This window comes from Haliotis rufescens, unplaced genomic scaffold (genome assembly GCF_023055435.1).
Source record: "Haliotis rufescens isolate VD_foot unplaced genomic scaffold, xgHalRufe1.0.p SCAF_6, whole genome shotgun sequence".
Taxonomy (NCBI): Eukaryota; Metazoa; Mollusca; class Gastropoda; order Lepetellida; family Haliotidae; genus Haliotis; species Haliotis rufescens.
This window is the reverse complement of record NW_025964334.1, coordinates 49,660,463-49,680,879: the sequence shown is the minus strand read 5'-3', so window position 1 is coordinate 49,680,879 and position 20,417 is coordinate 49,660,463. Positions and strand designations below refer to the sequence as shown.

Genomic DNA, 20,417 nt, shown 5'->3' with positions numbered 1-20,417 from the left:
TCATCCATGTCGTAGCTGTGTACAAGTAGACTTTGGGCTTCGTCCGGCTTGGCGTACGAGAGCACGATCTTCCCTGTCATTGGTTTTTCTCGGACGTCCAGAACTCAGGCATCCTTTACTTCACCGGAACCAGTATGCTTACGTATTAGCTTGCTGATGGCAGTGTGATTAATGTACAGTTGTGGTCCAATAGCACGACATGACATACCAGTCTGGTTCATGCCAATAATTTGCCATCTTTGGTTCAGAAGCACCGGACGCTTGGGCATTTCACTGGTTGGTCAAAATAAAGCTTAATTTATGCCTAAAACCAAATTTTAGCTGTGTCTGCCAACATAACATACGCCAAAAGAGGCTATGTGCATTCTGCATTTTTAGCAAACCGACCCCCGGTACAAGCATGCTCAACGCAAGCATGCGCGTGCAGCTCGGAAAAGGGTGTGTTTGTGATATTATGTTCACAGATGGTGTAGTATATGAAATTTGTACTTGTAGTTTAAAAAACCGAAAATTATATTTTCTACTTTTACTTTAAAATGTGGTGCGATATTAATGACGAGGTGTATATATGCATTCCATTATCATAGAAAACGTAACCCATTCGCTGGCTAACGTCCACCCGTGAAGATCCGGGTATGAGTTGATCTTCAGCATCCATCCAGCTCGCTGACTTGGTTGATGCATGTCATCGTATCACATTTGCATGGATCGATGGTCACGATGTCAGTAACCGGATAGTCTGGTCCAGACTCGATTATTTACAGACCACCGTCATGATCATATAGCTGGAATAATGCTGAGTGCGGCGTTAAACAACAAACAAAAACAATGAAATATTTTCATTATACGGGCTCCATACTGACCACCGTCATATACATGTAGCTGAGCGCGGCATTAAACAACAAACAAACAAAACGTCCGATTCTTATCAAAATAAACTCATAGTGGAGGTTTTCGAGTGACAGTGCGCTTGTCATGTTACTTCCCAAATTAAGCAATGTTTAAATGGAAGCGATTGGCGATTTATTCAGCATATTTATAACAGAACAGATATACGGTACGGTGTATAATCGCGAATGCGAGTTTACTCGTATTACTCTTTTCCTTAAATTATACAAACGAACCGCTAGGTAATGAATAAGGCACACCCAAAATAGAATATGGGCCATTCTAAAAGTATTCGTTGAGAAATGAATAAGTAGAACCATTGAGAAAATATTTTATTATTCGATACAAAAATGATAGGACAGACAATCAAATAATAATGTTCATTTGTTCCTTGTTGATTGCTCGAGCTTCGCATTGTCCTCTATTGGTCCGTTGCATCGTATATTACGCAATTAAATGGAATGGCACAAAGAAATAATGAAGGTTCCAACTTTCGGACTATCAGTTAGCATAGCATAACATAAATTGATGAGCATGCAGCATACATGAGATGATAATACGAAAAGGCGTCAGACATAATTGGACATAAGTATGCATAAAAACGAAAAGGAAGCGACGATTTATAAAAAAACGAATTCTATTTTTTTCATTTCACCTCATAAAACAGGTGTTCATGAAAGGGTTATCATCTCCTATATGTAGCCTCCATCGTGCTTGAATGTAATTGACTTTACTACTTTCAGGTATAAGACGACCTTAGCGGTACGACTGTCTTAAGTCTCAAAATATAAATTACTTCATGTTACGATCGTCTTAGCGCTTATCCTATTTGTAGGCATGTTGTAATACAAAGTGATCTTGGCGCTAAGATGACTGTAACTCCCATACCTTAACACAGACTTCGACAGACGTACTGCTGAGGTTGTGACACCCTGGGCCCTTTCAGAATAAGATTATTGGTGCCTTTCAGTATGCTACTTCTACAATAAGCTTGTAAGGTTGGTCAATCCGTGTAGACATTGTCTGTGTCTGGTTCTCTTGTGCACAGTTTACACAATCAAGATATATTTTAATACCTAAGCCGGGACGTAGTGTGATGTAAATATGAATTGTATTGGTATTATACTTGTTGTATGCATTACTACGCATTGCCATCTTAGTGCAATGAAACAATCACTTACAAACAGATCATTAATGGTTTCCAACAATATGCAAATTGTATGGCGAAAGTAACCCTAACATTTACTACCGGGCAAAAGAACCTATACACCCTTGTTTGATGGTGCCTAAAAATGACAAAAATGAAATGAAATGGTATTTGATACAGGAAATCATAGTTATGTTTTGGACCTTAAGTTTGCAGTGTTTCGGCGACTGTTTTCATCCTCGTAATATTTTAAAAACGTTTGTAATGTTTTTGTCAAGTCCAATTTTCATGTGTAAACGTTCATTGGCCGGCAGTTAATTTTAAGAAAAATAGACAGACAATAGCGTCAACATCGTTCGTGCCAATGCAGATTATATTAACATCCTTTTTTCTGGTATTTTACCCTCAGAAGGTGATGCCTGGGTCACAATCGAAGACGGACATCTGAAGGAAGAGAATAAGATAAGTCAGAGATCACAGCTTTACGCTTTCCATGATACGTTTTCTTGAGAGTTAACTGGAATAAAGCTATAATAAACGTCAATTTCCGAATATGCATGCAATCTTGTAGATATTTACTGTTGACATTTGATGTTTACTGTTCTGATATTTTGTAAAACACTGGTACATATAATGATTAATTGACGAATTTGATTAGAATTTAGCGGAATAAGAATAAATCGTCTTTACCTGTTTTACTCATTCGACCTATTGTATATGATGTGTATGTATCTGGCGTTCTTATTGACATTCCAGTAATTCCTACCATGTACAAGTGAGTGAGTTTGGTTTAACGGCATTCCAGTCATATCACGGCATGCCAGCTCAATGTGGGAAGAAAGTCCGAAGATATGCTGGTTTCAGACTTACTACGTATACTATGGTGAAACCTACGAGGACGGGTTTGGCGCTGACAAACCTTGAATCACAATCGGGTCGAACGGGGATTCCAACCCACAATTTGGGTTTTCTGGCAACCCTGCCTAGCGAATTGCGGTGCCTTAGACGAACGAACTATGTATCCTATTATGGAAGAATCTGTCACGCTGCTTGTGTGACCTACCTTGTCTATGTCACCAAGGAAGGCTGTCTTTTGATCAGAAGATGCATCAGAACCGAGTTGCACTCCGTTCGTCAGGATGTTTACATCTTTAGCTGAAACAGTATGGGGTGTATATAAGTGATGAGTAAGTTAGCTTATCCAATACATAGTGAAATATTAATGTCACATATACAAACATTACATCAATTTACAAGCCACAGATAGGTCATGGTAAATGTTACTAAGTACCTGTGTTGAGTAAGTTAGCTTATCCAATACATAGTGAAATATTAATGTCACATATACAAACATTACATCAATTTACAAGCCACAGATAGGTCATGGTAAATGTTACTAAGTACCTGTGTTGAGTAAGTTAGCTTATCCAATACATAGTGAAATATTAATGTCACATATACAAACATTACATCAATTTACAAGCCACAGATAGGTCATGGTAAATGTTACTAAGTACCTGTGTTGAGTAAGTTAGCTTATCCAATAGATAGTGAAATATTAATGTCACATATACAAACATTACATCAATTTACAAGCCACAGATAGGTCATGGTAAATGTTACTAAGTACCTGTGTTGAGTAAGTTAGCTTATCCAATACATAGTGAAATATTAATGTCACATATACAAACATTACATCAATTTACAAGCCACAGATAGGGCATGGTAAATGTTACTAAGTACCTGTGTTGAGTAAGTTAGCTTATCCAATACATAGTGAAATATTAATGTCACATATACAAACATTACATCAATTTACAAGCCACAGATAGGGCATGGTAAATGTTACTAAGTACCTGTGTTGAGTAAGTTAGCTTATCCAATACATAGTGAAATATTAATGTCACATATACAAACATTACATCAATTTACAAGCCACAGATAGGGCATGGTAAATGTTACTAAGTACCTGTGTTGAGTAAGTTAGCTTATCCAATACATAGGGAAATATTAATGTCACATATACAAACATTACATCAATTTACAAGCCACAGATAGGGCATGGTAAATGTTACTGTGGTGAGTAAGTTAACTTATCCAATAAATGGTGAAATATTAATGTCACATATACAAACATTACATCAATTTACAAGCCACAGATAGGTCATGGTAAATGTTACTAAGTACCTGTGTTGAGTAAGTTAGCTTATCCAATACATAGTGAAATATTAATGTCACATATACAAACATTACATCAATTTACAAGCCACAGATAGGGCATGGTAGATATTTTTCACTTAAGTACCGATCGGACTACACCAAATTTAGGTTTTTATGGCCATTGGTAATCATTTTTACGGTACATTTACCAAAATGGCTTCATTACATCATGAATTGTAAGACATTGTACGCTTGGAAAAATTGGTAGAAATAATTACTGAGGCGGTTTAAAGAACAATCAAATAATAAAGATTACAATAAAGACGCCTACCATATACTTGGGATATATATTTGACAGTGCCTGTCTCCACCACGCCGATCAGGTACCTGTCCTTGTACAACGCTGTGACTGTCTTCCAGTCAGTTCGATATGTGCCCTTGAAATTGGAACAATCGCAATGTACGTAAAAACTAAATACTAACATTCTATGTTCTCTTTGTGCACAGTTGTAAGACTGAACTCGGACATTATTACATTGTTTGCTGTGGTGTTATCACTCTGGAAGTTATTTTGTTTGAATATGTCTCACGAACATGGTTTTAAAGTATAAAACAAATTCACGATGATATCAGTTAAAAAGTTTCAAATTCATATTTGATACTCCTTATGCATACAGTCCATCGGTTTCTATGCTTATGCGAAGAAGGTTAGTTGGTTGGTTGGATTGTTGATTTACGCCGCACTCAACAATATTCCAGCTATATGACGGTGGTCTGTAAATAATCGAGTCTGGACCAGACAATCCATTGGTTGACATCATGAGCTTCGATCCACGCAATTGGGATCGATGACATGCATCAACCAAGTCAGCGAGCCTGACCACCCGATCCAGTTAGTCGCCTCTTACGACAAGCAAAGTCGCTTTTCGGCAAGCATGGGTTTCTGAAGACCTATTCCACCCGGATCTTCACGGGTCGCTTTCGTTGAAGGACACATCCGTACACCCGAGCAGTTATGCTGCGATCGAATAGAAGGATGAAGCAAGACTAAACCGAGGGAACCTTTTTGTTAGCTTTCTTATCCTGGACCACACAGGTCGTGCTTGAGTAATTGAAGGAACGTTACTTATGCTGTCATCTCGTTGTTTGCCTACCAAGTTTCAGTTATACAGGCAGTTAAGATAACAGTATAAATGTAATGTCACCAGCTGCGGTGTTCACTCCCTCTATCATACTTACATTTGTGGAAATGAAAATCCTGGAGACGATGTCGTATCTGTTCGTAATGGCGAATTGTATTCCGTCATTGTTACTCGTGATAACAAGTTTGTCTGTACAATTGACCAAAACTCTGCTGTCGTTTACTCCAGCATTCTCCCGATACCGTAACTTTACTGCAAGCGGTTGGTTAGATGTCGTCATCTTTATGTCCAGGAAGACGGAGCTGTTGATGTTGAAGATGCCGACGTCGTTACGGGTAGTCACGTTTCGGATGGTCAACCATGACGGAGTGGTTGCTGCACCAAAGGCCCACGCATATCTTGCTTCACAGGTCTCTGAAAGATATGCAAGCATTTGTTGCGAGTGAAAACATATTAGGCTTCTAGTTTTAATTAAAGAATATCTGGTTTTGTTGAATAATAAAAAAGTGGCCATATCCCCCGCCCCCTAGAATATAAAATGGTCGGTCCCTAATGACATCTACACTGTAGTATCCAGTATATATTCAGTAGATATGATTAATAAACTACAAATATAACACTCATCCACTCTGTGGCATATTACTATTTTTTCATTCATAAAATATAATACCTATACAATGAAAAAATAATGTTAAGTTCATTGTTTGGGTTGCGTTGCCTTTGGACTTTTGTCTTTAAATTTGCTCTCATATACCATATCAATGCATACTGTCCAAAGCGGCGTTGGGGAGTTTGGGTGTTCGCTCACTATGAATAGATGGAGATTGTGATCCGAAGCAGAGGATCTGTGCATACATTGAGTGATTTTAATGTCGCTTTGAACAGTATCTCAGTTATATCAAATGCCAGCTGAATGTGGAAAGTGAGCCTGAAGAGACACGAGTCGTCTTGGTTTACCGATTGTTTTTTAAACCCAGTAATGTATAGATACTGCTGACAAGCCAAGTATCGAACAAACGATCATCGGATCCGGGAATGCCCGAGGGACGCAACCCTTCACAGCCAATGTCGATGCCTTACATCCTGGTGCCAGCCAACTCATTCTTAACAGGAAGACACAGAGCCTGTTTCTGGTTATAATGAAGGGTAATAATATTCTATGTTCCATTTAGGAGCTTTATTTTGCCTGGCGGTCAATGTGTTCGGGTTCGTCCCACCGAGGATTAATACCTGACATCAATGGAATATTTGAAGCGTATTTCTCTACCGTGTTGTGTCTGGAATGTGGCTAAAATAACACACAGTTATTCAATATACTTCGTTTATAACGAACACGGTTATGACGAACTGTTGGATAAAACGAACTTATTTTTTGGTCCCGGTCGTTTGCTCATATGAGTTGTATATATTATGCTTATAACAAAATACGGTTACCACGAACTAAAATTAGTGGTCCCCTTGAGTTCGTTATAACCGTAGTTTACTGTACATTAAAAACGGTGTTATAATCCCAACCGCTCATCCACATAACCTACCAGTATTCCGTATGCTGCAGCCACAGTCCAGGATGTCGAAAGCACTTTTTGGAGGACAAGATGTACGACTCCATCCGAAATCTCCAACAGAGATGTTGTAGAATTGTGGACTGGTCCAGTCTGGATGCTTGTCACATACATCTTCAACAGAAGAACAACCAAGACATGCAACGATGTCCCTACAGTGTGTGCTGCACGATTTAAATGTGCAGCGACTATTCCGTTGATTCTACTTCCAAAATTAACACATTCCAGTGATTTCTGTGACTTTAGTTTCTTTTGTTTGCTTGTTGTTTAACGCTGCACTCAGCAACATTCCAGCTATATGACGACGATCGGTAAATAATCTAGTCTGGAACAGGCAATGCAGTGATTGATATCATGAACATCGATACACGCAATTGGGATCCATGACACGCATATAAACGTCAGCAAGCCTTGCCACCGGATCCCGTTAGTCACCTCTTACGACAAGCATAGTCGCTTTTTACGACAAACAAAGGTTGCAGAGTTCCTATTCAATCCTGGATCTTCACGGGTATTCTCCTACTGAAACCATGTTATTGTTCATATATATATTCTCTCTATTTTGCTTAATGACCTATAGTTGCTTCAGTTTTACTTCTACAAAAAGCACTTTCACAATTGCCAGTGAATTCCTGGCTGAGAATCTAAGACACGACTGACGTTATGTATATACACAAGACTACAGGTATGAGCGTCCTTAAATGCTGCTTACCTTCAATAACTGAGAAGGCGTGTGTTTATCTTCAGACTCACCCTCGATTATCCATGCCAGATTATTAAATTGTCATTCTATTATGATAAATGCCCTTGACCCATTCGCCACCAAAGCTTCCTTAAGGAAATGTCAACATTTCATCTCTCTTAACACCAGCTTACCACAGACCCGTGAAGAATAGGTTTAGCATCCCATATTTGCCGTAAAAGGCGACTATATGCTTGTCGTAAGAGGCGACTAACGGGATCGGGTGGTCAGGCTCGGGTGGTTGATGCATGTCATCGTATCCAAATCGATGCTCATGGTATCTATCACTGAATACCATCCAGACTCAATTATTTACAGACCATTTGTCTGGAATATTGCTAAGTGTTGCGTCAAACATTAAACAACAAGCTTACCACAGAATGGCTCTCTCATAAACTTTAAATCAACAGTCAATCGAAACGCCTATCATATTAAAAATACCGTCCACGTGCGTACATGTCCTTCAAATATGCCTTCTAAATCACCATTCCGTCTAATGTGTGAATCAACCATTTAAGCTTATCTAAAAACTAAAAATGAAACGAGTGAAATTGTAGAATTTTGTTTCATATCATATTAATATATTACAAGCAATTGTTGCGTTATGCCAATTACTCAGTTTATATAATGACTTCCACCATCAGGGCTCTGTTTGTAGCTAGAGTGCATTAAGATTCAGGTTTTGTAAAACACATTGTAACTACCTGATCTAACCCGCTTTCAAAGGCTTCAATATTGCTATAAAAAAGCAAACCCCTATTCATTTTTTATTCAGCTGATACATATCCTTTATTAGGACAAAAATATGTCACAATCAGCAATATATTAACTATATTTTGGCAGCTTGTAGAACTGTGAGGCTTGGTCAGGCCATGTTAGTACAGGAAACAAATAATCCAAACCGTCCGGTGACACATACAATAACCCAGCCACACTGTGAAACAGCCTATCCTCATCACACGGTTCTCACGATAAGGGCCTAGCATGTCATTGTACACCCACAAACAGATCGACTACAGGGCTGTAACTTACCTCTTGAGAAGTATGGAGAGGGACAGACATCGTCACAGTAGAAGTTCGGACGACATCCTACGGTTGGTGAGAAACTGAAGCCCTCTGAACAACACCTCGCCTCTAACCTTCCCTTCTCATACTTCCGATAGGATCTGCAGTTGCCCTCCATCTTGTAAATGGCTCCACATTGCTGGGCTGCTATAATAATATAATAATATTAAAAATATTATCATGGAAACTTTTCCACAGAGGAATAAACAAAGCGCATAGTGCTGTAGGCTTACAATAGAGTGGGTGATTGAGTGAGGTTTTACAGCGCTTTTTGCAACATTCTTGCAATATCACGGCGGGGGACACCAGAATTGGGTTTCAGACATTGTACCCAATGTATATGGGGAATCCGACCCTGGTCTTACACATCAGTAGATCTTTGCGCTCTATAAATGATATATGAATGTTATAAATACATTATATATCAATGCATAAAAACATACGATGCATAATGAGCCTAAAACGTACAAATACAAAACTATTTTTGTGGTGGTACACATCTGATATTACATCATTATAGCTTGCATCTAAATTCTTCCTTTTCATTATGAAGTCACACATTTTTGGTCTAAGATGCATTTAACGTGTATGGACCTGGTGTGGGTTAAAAATGTGGGAATTATTCAAGAAGAAATAGCAACAGACGCCTACCCATAGGACAGGAGACCTTCAATGTTTCGACACATCTCAGCGTTGCTTGATCCCATGAGTAGCCGAAGGAGCAGCTTCTGTGGATGCCGATGACGCTGCCGTTGGGGTTGAAGTAACACTGGATGTACTTATCGCAGTCAGTAGGATGGTAGCGGTAGCCTATACCGTATCGCATCACCACGTTGTCACACACTCCAGTCACTGCTACAAGTAAATCACATTCAATTAGTGCAAAAACCAAACATTAAAAATAATATTAGAAAATTACAATTTGTGGAATAAAGGTGATGAATTATGATTTTCTTCTACAATTATCATATTCTGGTATTGGAACTCACTACCTGAAGTAGACATATCAGCTCGACCTGAAACGTAGGCAATAACAACACACGTCCGTCCAAGGGTCCACAACGTTTTATTCTCAGTGCTTCAAAATAAGTTTGGCTCTCAACTCCAAGCTCCAACGACCCAGCTCTTGCTGGTTAACAGGCGTAATACACTCTGACATCATATTCCTAATTAGGAACTACGAACACAAAAAATAGATCCTCGTTCGCAATTCCAAATGCCTCTTGACCAGTGGTCATCCCAGTGATCTTACTCTTGACCTTATAAGACTACTATGAAGATTTCCTCCAACCTGAAAAACCTTTGTGTTAGAAGAGAAATACAGAATGGTAATATATAGGATGTACTGGCGCGTTGTGTTGTAACCGATATGCCGGACGGTATTGTTTAGTATATACCGACGCGTTGTTAAAAGACGTATGCTTGATTATATTATTTAGTATGGATGATATTATTTACCCAATAAATATCATTTAGTATATACTGATGCGTTTTTTAAGTGATATTCTGTTTGATATTATATAGTGTATATTGACGTTTTGTGTTGAAAGGGTGTGCTGGATAGTAATATTCTGTATATATTGACGTGTTGTGTTATAAGCGATATGCTGGATGATACTTTTTTATGATATACTGACGTGTATTTTAAATGTGGTGTACTAAATGATATTATTTAGCATATACTGACGCGTTGTGCTATAAGGGATAAATTGTATGATATTATTTATAATATGATCATGATGACACATTTTCTTTCGCAAAAATGTGGATGGCATTAGTTAGTATATATTGATGAGTTGTGGCCGGAGAGATATACTGAATTATACTATTAGTATATACTGTCGTGTTGTGTTATTAAGAATCCTAACTAGGTTCCTCATGATATTGTATTACCAGGTGATAAGATACGTGAAAGAAAAACAATAGCTATAATCATCTGAACTCGGAATAATATTAATATTCTTAACCAATCTCTTCAAAACTAAGCCCTCACTAATTTTTAAAAGGCATCACTAAACAGACGTCTTTGTAGACAATTACATCGATTCATGAACAGTAGTCTATGTAATTATATAAGTATTTTTGATGAACTAGCATGTTCGAGTGCGTGAATGAAATCGTTGTACTTCACATTTTTCTTGTATTCGCTTTTTGAATGACTAGATTAGTAAGCACACACGATGAGGTGCTTCACAGTTTGAGCAGTATTCAAACTGTATCACAACCCGGGACACAAGAAATGGTCTTTACATATCGTACTCATGTCCATCGCCTGAGAAGGAGTGTTTAAATTACAAGGGTGGGAACAAAAATCACAGGTTTACCTGAATAGGCAGAGCCTAAACTTTCTTACTAACAGGCAGAAGGTTTCTATTTAAATGTATTTTCTTACTTAAGAACAAATTATTGTCAGTACATAAATGTCCTCCATTTCCCAGTATATCCATTCATGTCAAATTAGATTTAACAGTGATCTTGGAAACACTATGGACATAACAAGCCCTAACAATATTTCACCAACCCTTTACTTACACGGCACACAGAGAAATGTCCAATGTCATTATATCTTCAAGGATGTTTTCTCGAAATTTGCGAGGCATTTTACTTGCATCACTTTTTGACTTTTGACTATGCTGATATAATATACGCATCCTTTCCCCTGTTATATTGTGATCCTGCATAGCCATTAACAGGAAATACACTCTTATAACAAACTGGCCGATATAACGAACTTATGGAGTCCAGGCCATTTGTTGTAAAAATGTTGTATAAAATGCTTCTATACCCGTGAAGATCTGGGTTAGAATAGGTCTTCAGCAACCCATACTTGCCTAAAGGGCGACTATGCTTGTCGTAAGAGGCGACTAATAGGATCGGGTGGTCAGGCTTGCTGACTTAGTTGATGCATGTCATCGATCCCAATTGCGTTTATCAATGCTCATGATATCAATCACTGGATGGTCTGGTCCAGACTCCATTATTTACAAACCGCCGTCATATAGCTGGAATATTGTTGAGTGCGGCGCTATACAACAAACCAACCAACCAACAACATATGCTTAATACGAACTACGGTTATTACGAACTAAAATTAGTCGTCCCTTGAGTTCGTTATAACCGTAGTTTACTGTAATTCACAAGACAGCTGATGGGAATCCGGAACATAGAACAAGGAAACAAAGCTACTGGATAATTACAAAGGCACAGTGAAAGAAGTATCTGTGAAATTTCTTTCAAGGATGAAATAGGCATCAGTGATACAAGATTTACAGTGCAAACTTGTTATTTTGCAGTTTCGATTATTTGGAGACATGATCAAATAACCGTATTCAATGCTGATCAAATCTGTATCGCTCCGAATATAGAATCAAGTGACATAATGTCCAACGCCTCTCACGAGTCCTTGCGATTTTTCACAAGCATCGGGATAATATAGCTATCAAAATCATATTCTTACAATATAAGACATGGTCAGTTAAATTATCCATGATTCAGTTGAACATTGTCCCTTTCTAATGTCTCGCAGCCGTCCTTTTTCTGTTTAACATTGTATGTAGGACAAATGAAAGCTACAGGTGGCTTAGATGTTTAAATGATACAGACGTTGCGGTTGCGGTTTTTCCTGCTCACCCTGATAGGAAAACGGTGTTGATACCCTTCGCAAGCTTGTGATGCATCGCAACTGATTTATACAAAGGACCCCCGACCTTTTACGAAAAACTTAGAAATCCAACTATATTTACTGAGAGTATAAAAGCACACATGTGTTTTATTATGGAATTATACTCACTAGGACACGGATCTAGGCCACAGTTCACGGATGTAGTCTGGCGGGAAGGTCCTACACAGTTGGCTCCACCAGACGGTGGGTTGATGCAGGTTCTTTGTCTGGTCACTGTCTTCGTAGCTGTCTGTCCACATGTCACACCACATGGTGTGTTACTCCATTCACCCCACTCGGTGAAGTTGCCATCAACTGTAAGGCAATGATGAGAATGTGTAACCTTGTGTAACAACATGATACCTATTCCTAAGGTATGCTTTATGTATAAATCTCGAGTGGGAGCACACGAGTTAACCGGTCGCTGATGTATCAGATTCCACTGAATGAAGTCTGCATTTGTGATCATAAACAGCTGCAATATTGACACTTACAGTGCATTACCTTTAATCATTTACTCACGTGTACAAAATACGGTGATACAGGGATAGCTACCTTGACTCTCCACTGTCAGATTGCCTTGTATGAAGTCCCTATTGATGAAGTAACCATAAGACCCTGCATCCGATTCTGTGACATTAGTGATTGTCAGTTCGTGGTTTAGCCCAGACATAGAGTACCTAGTTCGGTCATTGTCAACTACAGGGATGTTGTCCTTGAACCAGAAGCCTTGTGATGCATTCGCAGACAGAACAACTCTCAAAGTTATGTTGGCGCCAACGTAGGTTGCAATGTTATTGATCAGCATCTGAATATCTGGATCATCTGAAAACAGAAACGTGTTAAAAACATGTTTTTTTCTAAAATGAGTGAGTGAGTGGATTGGGTTAACACCGCTTTTAACAGTATTCCAGTTATATCACGGCGTGTCAGCTTCATATGGGAGGAAAGCCCGAAGTGATGCAGGTCTCAGACGTTCTGATAATGAACTCCTGTTAACAGGGGTGGGTGTAGCCTCGGATTAACGTGTTCCCTCGTCACGCCTTAGACTCTCGTACTATCCCCACATAGTTTTAATGTGGTAGGCCATTTATTGTGTCCTTCCAGGCACTTATGTCCTGCTCTACTGGTAGCACCCGAAACTCACACAGTTTGCATAAAACTGTAAGAGTTCGTTGCAAATTCGTTGCAACTCATTAAACTGCTGATTTACATTTGTCTAAACTCAGGTAACTTCTGTGTAAAAACTATATTCTCATCCTTAAAGATGCGAGTGAGAGCACATGATGTTGATGTCTCATGTAAGACATAAACGACTCATGGTAGTTATTTATCATACAATAAAACACTGCTGGGAGAATAAAGAACTCGGGGTTGCGCCCCTCATGTTTTATTCTCCCAGCAGTGTTTTATTGTACTAAAAACAACTCCCACTAGTTGTTTATTTCTTAAGTTGCGATATCACATAGGCTGCCACCAAGAATTAACTCTACATTCTGCTCCAAAGTAAGGCATATCTATCAACTAAATGAAATAAGTCATAATGATTAATGAAAACGTACTTGGACATATCGGCAGATTACAACTTCTCGTCATGGCCTCAAATCGAGTCTCTGTACAGTCTCTTCCACCGAATCTGGGCTGAGGTCTGGAGCAGCTCCTTGTCCTGGTCACAACTGATGTCTCTCTCTCGCCACAAGTCGCTGTACAAGGACTCGTCGTGGTCCACATACCCCAATCAGATATTCCTCCATCAACTATTAAGGATATAAAACGAATTCATAAATTCATATCGCCTGTGCCAGAGAATACTCAGCCTCGAGCAATGAATTAAAGTCATTTTAGTGACGGTTTGGATGCTACTTAACTGCAAATCAAGGCACTCAGTGAACTCTATATAATACATACATATGTTCTAAGTAAGTCTTATGGAAGTTGGGATTTATCAGGATACGCATGTGAAGTGATCCTAAGATTATCATTAGATTATTTGCAAGTGTGTATTTCTTATTTCCTATGACTTGTAGGGCATATGACTTGTGCAATATGATATATCGTATCAGCATATCACATTAAAGAAGCGATTATTCTTAATTGATCGACATATATCATGTACCGTTGTACAGATATCAGGCGGCACACAGTCGATACCCATGCATGTCAACTCTGGCAATCTCACTGACAGTCTATCAGAAAAGGCCTAGCTGTGCAGACACAACGTCATAATGAGTTAACCGTTCTTTTCTGATAATGAACTCCTGTTAACAGGGTGGGTGGGTGGTTGTAGCCTCGGGTTAACGTGTTCCCTCGTCACGCCTTAGACTCTCGTACTATCCCCACATAGTTTTAATGTGGTAGGCCATGTATTGTGTCCCTCCAGGCACTTATGTCCTGCTCTACTGGTAGCACCCGAAACTCACACAGTTTGCATAAAACTGTAAGAGTTCGTTGCAAATTCGTTGCAACTCATTAAACTGCTGAATTACATTTCTCTAAACTCAGGTAACGTCTGTGTAAAAACTATATTCTCATCCTTAAAGATGCGCCCCTCATGTTTTATTCTCCCAGCAGTGTTTTATTGTACGATAAACAACTCCCACTAGATGTTTATTTCTTAAGTTTCGATATCACATAGGCTGCCACCAAGAATTGACTCTACATACTGCGCCAAAGTAAGGCATATCTATCAACTAAATGAAATAAGTCATAATGATTAATGAAAACGTACTTGGACATCTCGGCAGATTACAACTTCTCGTCATGGCCTCAAATCGAGTCTCTGTACAGTCTCTTCCATCGAATCTTGGCTGAGGTCTGGAGCAGTTCCTTGTCCTGGTCACAACTGATGTCTCTCTCTCGCCACAAGTCGCTGTACAAGGACTCGTCGTGGTCCACATACCCCAATCAGATATTCCTCCATCAACTATTAAGGATATAAAACGAATTCATAAATTCATATCGCCTGTGCCAGAGAATACTCAGCCTTGAGCAATGAATTAAAGTCATTTTAGTGACGGTTTGGATGCTACTTAACTGCAAATCAAGGCACTCAGTGAACTCTATATAATACATACATATGTTCTTAAGTAAGTCTTACGGAAGTTGGGATTTATCAGGATACGCATGTGAAGTGATCCTAAGATTATCATTAGATTATTTGCAAGTGTGTATTTCTTATTTCCTATGACTTAATGTACGGCATATGACCTTGTGCTATCGTATCAACATATCGCATTAAAGAAGCGATTATTCTTAATCGATTGACATATATCATGTACCATTGTACAGATATCAGGCGGCACACAGTCGATACCCATGCATGTCAACTCAGGCAATCTCACTGACAGTCTATCAGAAAAAAGCCTAGCTGTGCAGACACAACGTCATAATAAGTAAACCGTTCTCCGATTGACTATGGATAACTACACAATGTCAGCACCAGAGACACATAAAGATACAAGTAGCATCTTCGCGAACACCAGGTGTCATTTCTGTTATTTTACACGTAAATTGGCTTTCACGCACAATGCAATCTGTTTCGGTGGATGGTCGTGATTGCTTCTGCTTGTTGAGTTTTATATTTACTCGGCTCTATCCCAACCATGAGCGAGAACCTGCCAACACATACAAAATCAAGCAACATACACTCAAATGTTTTTTCATGGAATTATACTCACTAGGACATGGATCTAGGCCGCAGCTAACGGATTTAGTCTGGATGGTAGGTCCAACACAGTTGGCCCCGCCGGACTCTGGGTTGATACAGGTCCTATTTCTAGCCACTGCCTTCGTAGCTGTCTGTCCACATGTCACACCACATGGTGTGTTACTCCATTCACCCCACTCGGTGAAGTTGCCATCAACTGTAAGGCAATGATGAGAATGTGTAACCTTGTGTAACAACATGATACCTATTCCTAAGGTATGCTTTATGTATAAATCTCGAGTGGGAGCACACGAGTTAACCGGTCGCTGATGTATCAGATTCCACTGAATGAAGTCTGCATTTGTGATCATAAACAGCTGCAATATTGACACTTACAGTGCATTACCTTTAATCATTTACTCACGTGTACAAAATACGGTGATACAGGGATAGCTACCTTGACTCTCCACTGTCAGATTGCCTTGTATGAAGTCCCTATTGATGAAGTAACCATAAGACCCTGCATCCGATTCTGTGACATTAGTGATTGTCAGTTCGTGGTTTAGCCCAGACATAGAGTACCTAGTTCGGTCATTGTCAACTACAGGGATGTTGTCCTTGAACCAGAAGCCTTGTGATGCATTCGCAGACAGAACAACTCTCAAAGTTATGTTGGCGCCAACGTAGGTTGCAATGTTATTGATCAGCATCTGAATATCTGGATCATCTGAAAACAGAAACGTGTTAAAAACATATTTTTTCTAAAATGAGTGAGTGAGTGGATTGGGTTAACACCGCTTTTAACAGTATTCCAGTTATATCACGGCGTGTCAGCTTCATATGGGAGGAAAGCCCGAAGTGATGCAGGTCTCAGACGTTCTGATAATGAACTCCTGTTAACAGGGGTGGGTGTAGCCTCGGATTAACGTGTTCCCTCGTCACGCCTTAGACTCTCGTACTATCCCCACATAGTTTTAATGTGGTAGGCCATTTATTGTGTCCTTCCAGGCACTTATGTCCTGCTCTACTGGTAGCACCCGAAACTCACACAGTTTGCATAAAACTGTAAGAGTTCGTTGCAAATTCGTTGCAACTCATTAAACTGCTGATTTACATTTGTCTAAACTCAGGTAACTTCTGTGTAAAAACTATATTCTCATCCTTAACGATGCGAGTGAGAGCACATGATGTTGATGTATCATGTAAGAAATAAACGACTCATGGTCGTTGTTTATCATACAATAAAACACTGTAAGGAGCTGCGCCCCTCATGTTTTATTCTCCCAGCAGTGTTTTATTGTACGATAAACAACTCCCACTAGATGTTTATTTCTTAAGTTTCGATATCACATAGGCTGCCACCAAGAATTGACTCTACATACTGCGCCAAAGTAAGGCATATCTATCAACTAAATGAAATAAGTCATAATGATTAATGAAAACGTACTTGGACATCTCGGCAGATTACAACTTCTCGTCATGGCCTCAAATCGAGTCTCTGTACAGTCTCTTCCATCGAATCTGGGCTGAGGTCTGGAGCAGTTCCTTGTCCTGGTCACAACTGATGTCTCTCTCTCGCCACAAGTCGCTGTACAAGGACTCGTCGTGGTCCACATACCCCAATCTGATATTCCTCCATCAACTATTAAGGATATAAAACGAATTCATAAATTCATATCGCCTGTGCCAGAGAATACTCAGCCTCGAGCAATGAATTAAAGTCATTTTAGTGACGGTTTGGATGCTACTTAACTGCAAATCAAGGCACTCAGTAAACTCTATATAATACATACATATGTTCTTAAGTAAGTCTTATGGAAGTTGGGATTTATCAGGATACGCATGTGAAGTGATCCTAAGATTATCATTAGATTATTTGCAAGTGTGTATTTCTTATTTCCTATGACTTAATGTACGGCATATGACCTTGTGCTATCGTATCAACATATCGCATTAAAGAAGCGATTATCCTTAATCGATTGACATATATCATGTACCATTGTACAGATATCAGGCGGCACACAGTCGATACCCATGCATGTCAACTCAGGCAATCTCACTGACAGTCTATCAGAAAAAAGCCTAGCTGTGCAGACACAACGTCATAATAAGTAAACCGTTCTCCGATTGACTATGGATAACTACACAATGTCAGCACCAGAGACACATAAAGATACAAGTAGCATCTTCGCGAACACAAGGTGTCATTTCTGTTATTTTACACGTAAATTGGCTTTCACGCACAATACAATCTGTTTCGGTGGATGGTCGTGATTGCTTCTGCTTGTTGAGTTTTATATTGACTCGGCTCTATCCCAACCATGAGCGAGAACCTGCCAACACATACAAAATCAAGCAACATACACTCAAATGTTTTTTCATGGAGTTATACTCACTAGGACATGGATCTAGGCCGCAGCTAACGGATTTAGTCTGGATGGTAGGTCCAACACAGTTGGCCCCGCCGGACTCTGGGTTGATACAGGTCCTATTTCTAGCCACTGCCTTCGTAGCTGTCTGTCCACATGTCACACCACATGGTGTGTTACTCCATTCACCCCACTCGGTGAAGTTGCCATCAACTGTAAGGCAATGATGAGAATGTGTAACCGTGTGTAACAACATGATACCTATTCCTAAGGTATGCTTTATGTATAAATCTCGAGTGGGAGCACACGAGTTAACCGGTCGCTGATGTATCAGATTCCACTGAATGAAGTCTGCATTTGTGATCATAAACAGCTGCAATATTGACACTTACAGTGCATTACCTTTAATCATTTACTCACGTGTACAAAATACGGTGATACAGGGATAGCTACCTTGACTATCCACTGTCAGATTGCCTTGTATGAAGTCCCTATTGATGAAGTAACCATAAGACCCTGCATCCGATTCTGTGACATTAGTGATTGTCAGTTCGTGGTTTAGCCCAGACATAGAGTACCTAGTTCGGTCATTGTCAACTACAGGGATGTTGTCCTTGAACCAGAAGCCTTGTGATGCATTCGCAGACAGAACAACTCTCAAAGTTATGTTGGCGCCAACGTAGGTTGCAATGTTATTGATCAGCATATGAATATCTTGATCATCTGAAAACAGAAACGTGTTAAAAACATGTTTTTTTCTAAAATGAGTGAGTGAGTGAGTTGGGTTAACGCCGCATTTAACAGTATTCCAGTTATATCACGGCGTGTCAGCTTCATATGGGAGGAAAGCCCGAAGTGATGCAGGTCTCAGACGTTCTGATAATGAACTCCTGTTGACAGGGGTGGGTGTAGCCTCGGATTAACGTGTTCCCTCGTCACGCCTTAGACTCTCGTACTATCCCCACAAAGTTTTAATGTGGTAGGCCATTGATTGTGTCCTTCCAGGCACTTATGTCCTGCTCTACTGGTAGCACCCAAAACTCACACAGTTTGCATAAAACCGTAAGAGTTCGTTGCAAATTCGTTGCAACTCATTAAACTGCTGATTTACATTTGTCTAAACTCAGGTAACTTCTGTGTAAAAACTATATTCTCATCCTTAACGATGCGAGTGAGAGCACATGATGTTGATGGATCATGTAAGAAATAAACGACTCATGGTCGTTGTTTATCATACAATAAAACACTGTAAGGAGCTGCGCCCCTCATGTTTTATTCTCCCAGCAGTGTTTTATTGTACGATAAACAACTCCCACTAGTTGTTTATTTCTTAAGTTGCGATATCACATAGGCTGCCACCAAGAATTAACTCTACATTCTGCTCCAAAGTAAGGCATATCTATCAACTAAATGAAATAAGTCATAATGATTAATGAAAACGTACTTGGACATCTCGGCAGATTACAACTTCTCGTCATGGCCTCAAATCGAGTCTCTGTACAGTCTCTTCCACCGAATCTGGGCTGAGGTCTGGAGCAGCTCCTTGTCCTGGTCACAACTGTTGTCTCTCTCTCGCCACAAGTCGCTGTACACGGACTCGTCGTGGTCCACATACCCCAATCTGATATTCCTCCATCAACTATTAAGGATATAAAACGAATTCATAAATTCATATCGTCTGTGCCAGAGAATACTCAGCCTCGAGCAATGAATTAAGTCATTTTAGTGACGGTTTAGATGCTACTAAACTGCTATTTAGGCACTCAGTAAACTCTATATAATACATACATATGTTCTTAAGTAAGTCTTATGGAAGTTGGGATTTACTTGCATACGCATGTGAAGTGATCCTAAGATTATCATTAGATTATTTGCAAGTGTGTATTTCTTATTTCCTATGACTTAATGTACGGCATATGACCTTGTGCTATCGTATCAACATTAATCGATTGACATATATCATGTACCATTGTACAGATATCAGGCGGCACACAGTCGATACCCATGCATGTCAACTCAGGCAATCTCACTGACA

At 39.5% G+C, this 20,417-nt stretch overlaps 1 protein-coding gene across 1 annotated transcript in view; it reads right to left on the bottom strand.

Annotated features, from left to right (window-relative positions):
- Window positions 1-1,207: 1,207 nt before the first annotated feature.
- LOC124112132 overlaps window positions 1,208-20,417 on the bottom strand; it is a 58,937-nt gene continuing 39,727 nt past the window's right edge. Inside the window, exons 36-52 of the mRNA XM_048386178.1 lie at window positions 19,827-20,021; window positions 18,836-19,105; window positions 18,410-18,595; window positions 17,461-17,655; window positions 16,471-16,740; window positions 16,045-16,230; window positions 15,096-15,290; window positions 13,930-14,124; window positions 12,923-13,192; window positions 12,497-12,682; window positions 9,358-9,561; window positions 8,674-8,853; window positions 6,873-7,013; window positions 5,435-5,751; window positions 4,527-4,632; window positions 3,099-3,190; window positions 1,208-2,479 (exon numbers count right to left, since the gene is read on the bottom strand). Of these exons, the coding sequence (XP_048242135.1) occupies window positions 2,441-2,479; window positions 3,099-3,190; window positions 4,527-4,632; window positions 5,435-5,751; window positions 6,873-7,013; window positions 8,674-8,853; window positions 9,358-9,561; window positions 12,497-12,682; window positions 12,923-13,192; window positions 13,930-14,124; window positions 15,096-15,290; window positions 16,045-16,230; window positions 16,471-16,740; window positions 17,461-17,655; window positions 18,410-18,595; window positions 18,836-19,105; window positions 19,827-20,021 (3,227 nt within the window). The 3' untranslated portion in view covers window positions 1,208-2,440. The remainder of the gene's footprint in view (window positions 2,480-3,098; window positions 3,191-4,526; window positions 4,633-5,434; window positions 5,752-6,872; window positions 7,014-8,673; window positions 8,854-9,357; window positions 9,562-12,496; window positions 12,683-12,922; window positions 13,193-13,929; window positions 14,125-15,095; window positions 15,291-16,044; window positions 16,231-16,470; window positions 16,741-17,460; window positions 17,656-18,409; window positions 18,596-18,835; window positions 19,106-19,826; window positions 20,022-20,417) is intronic.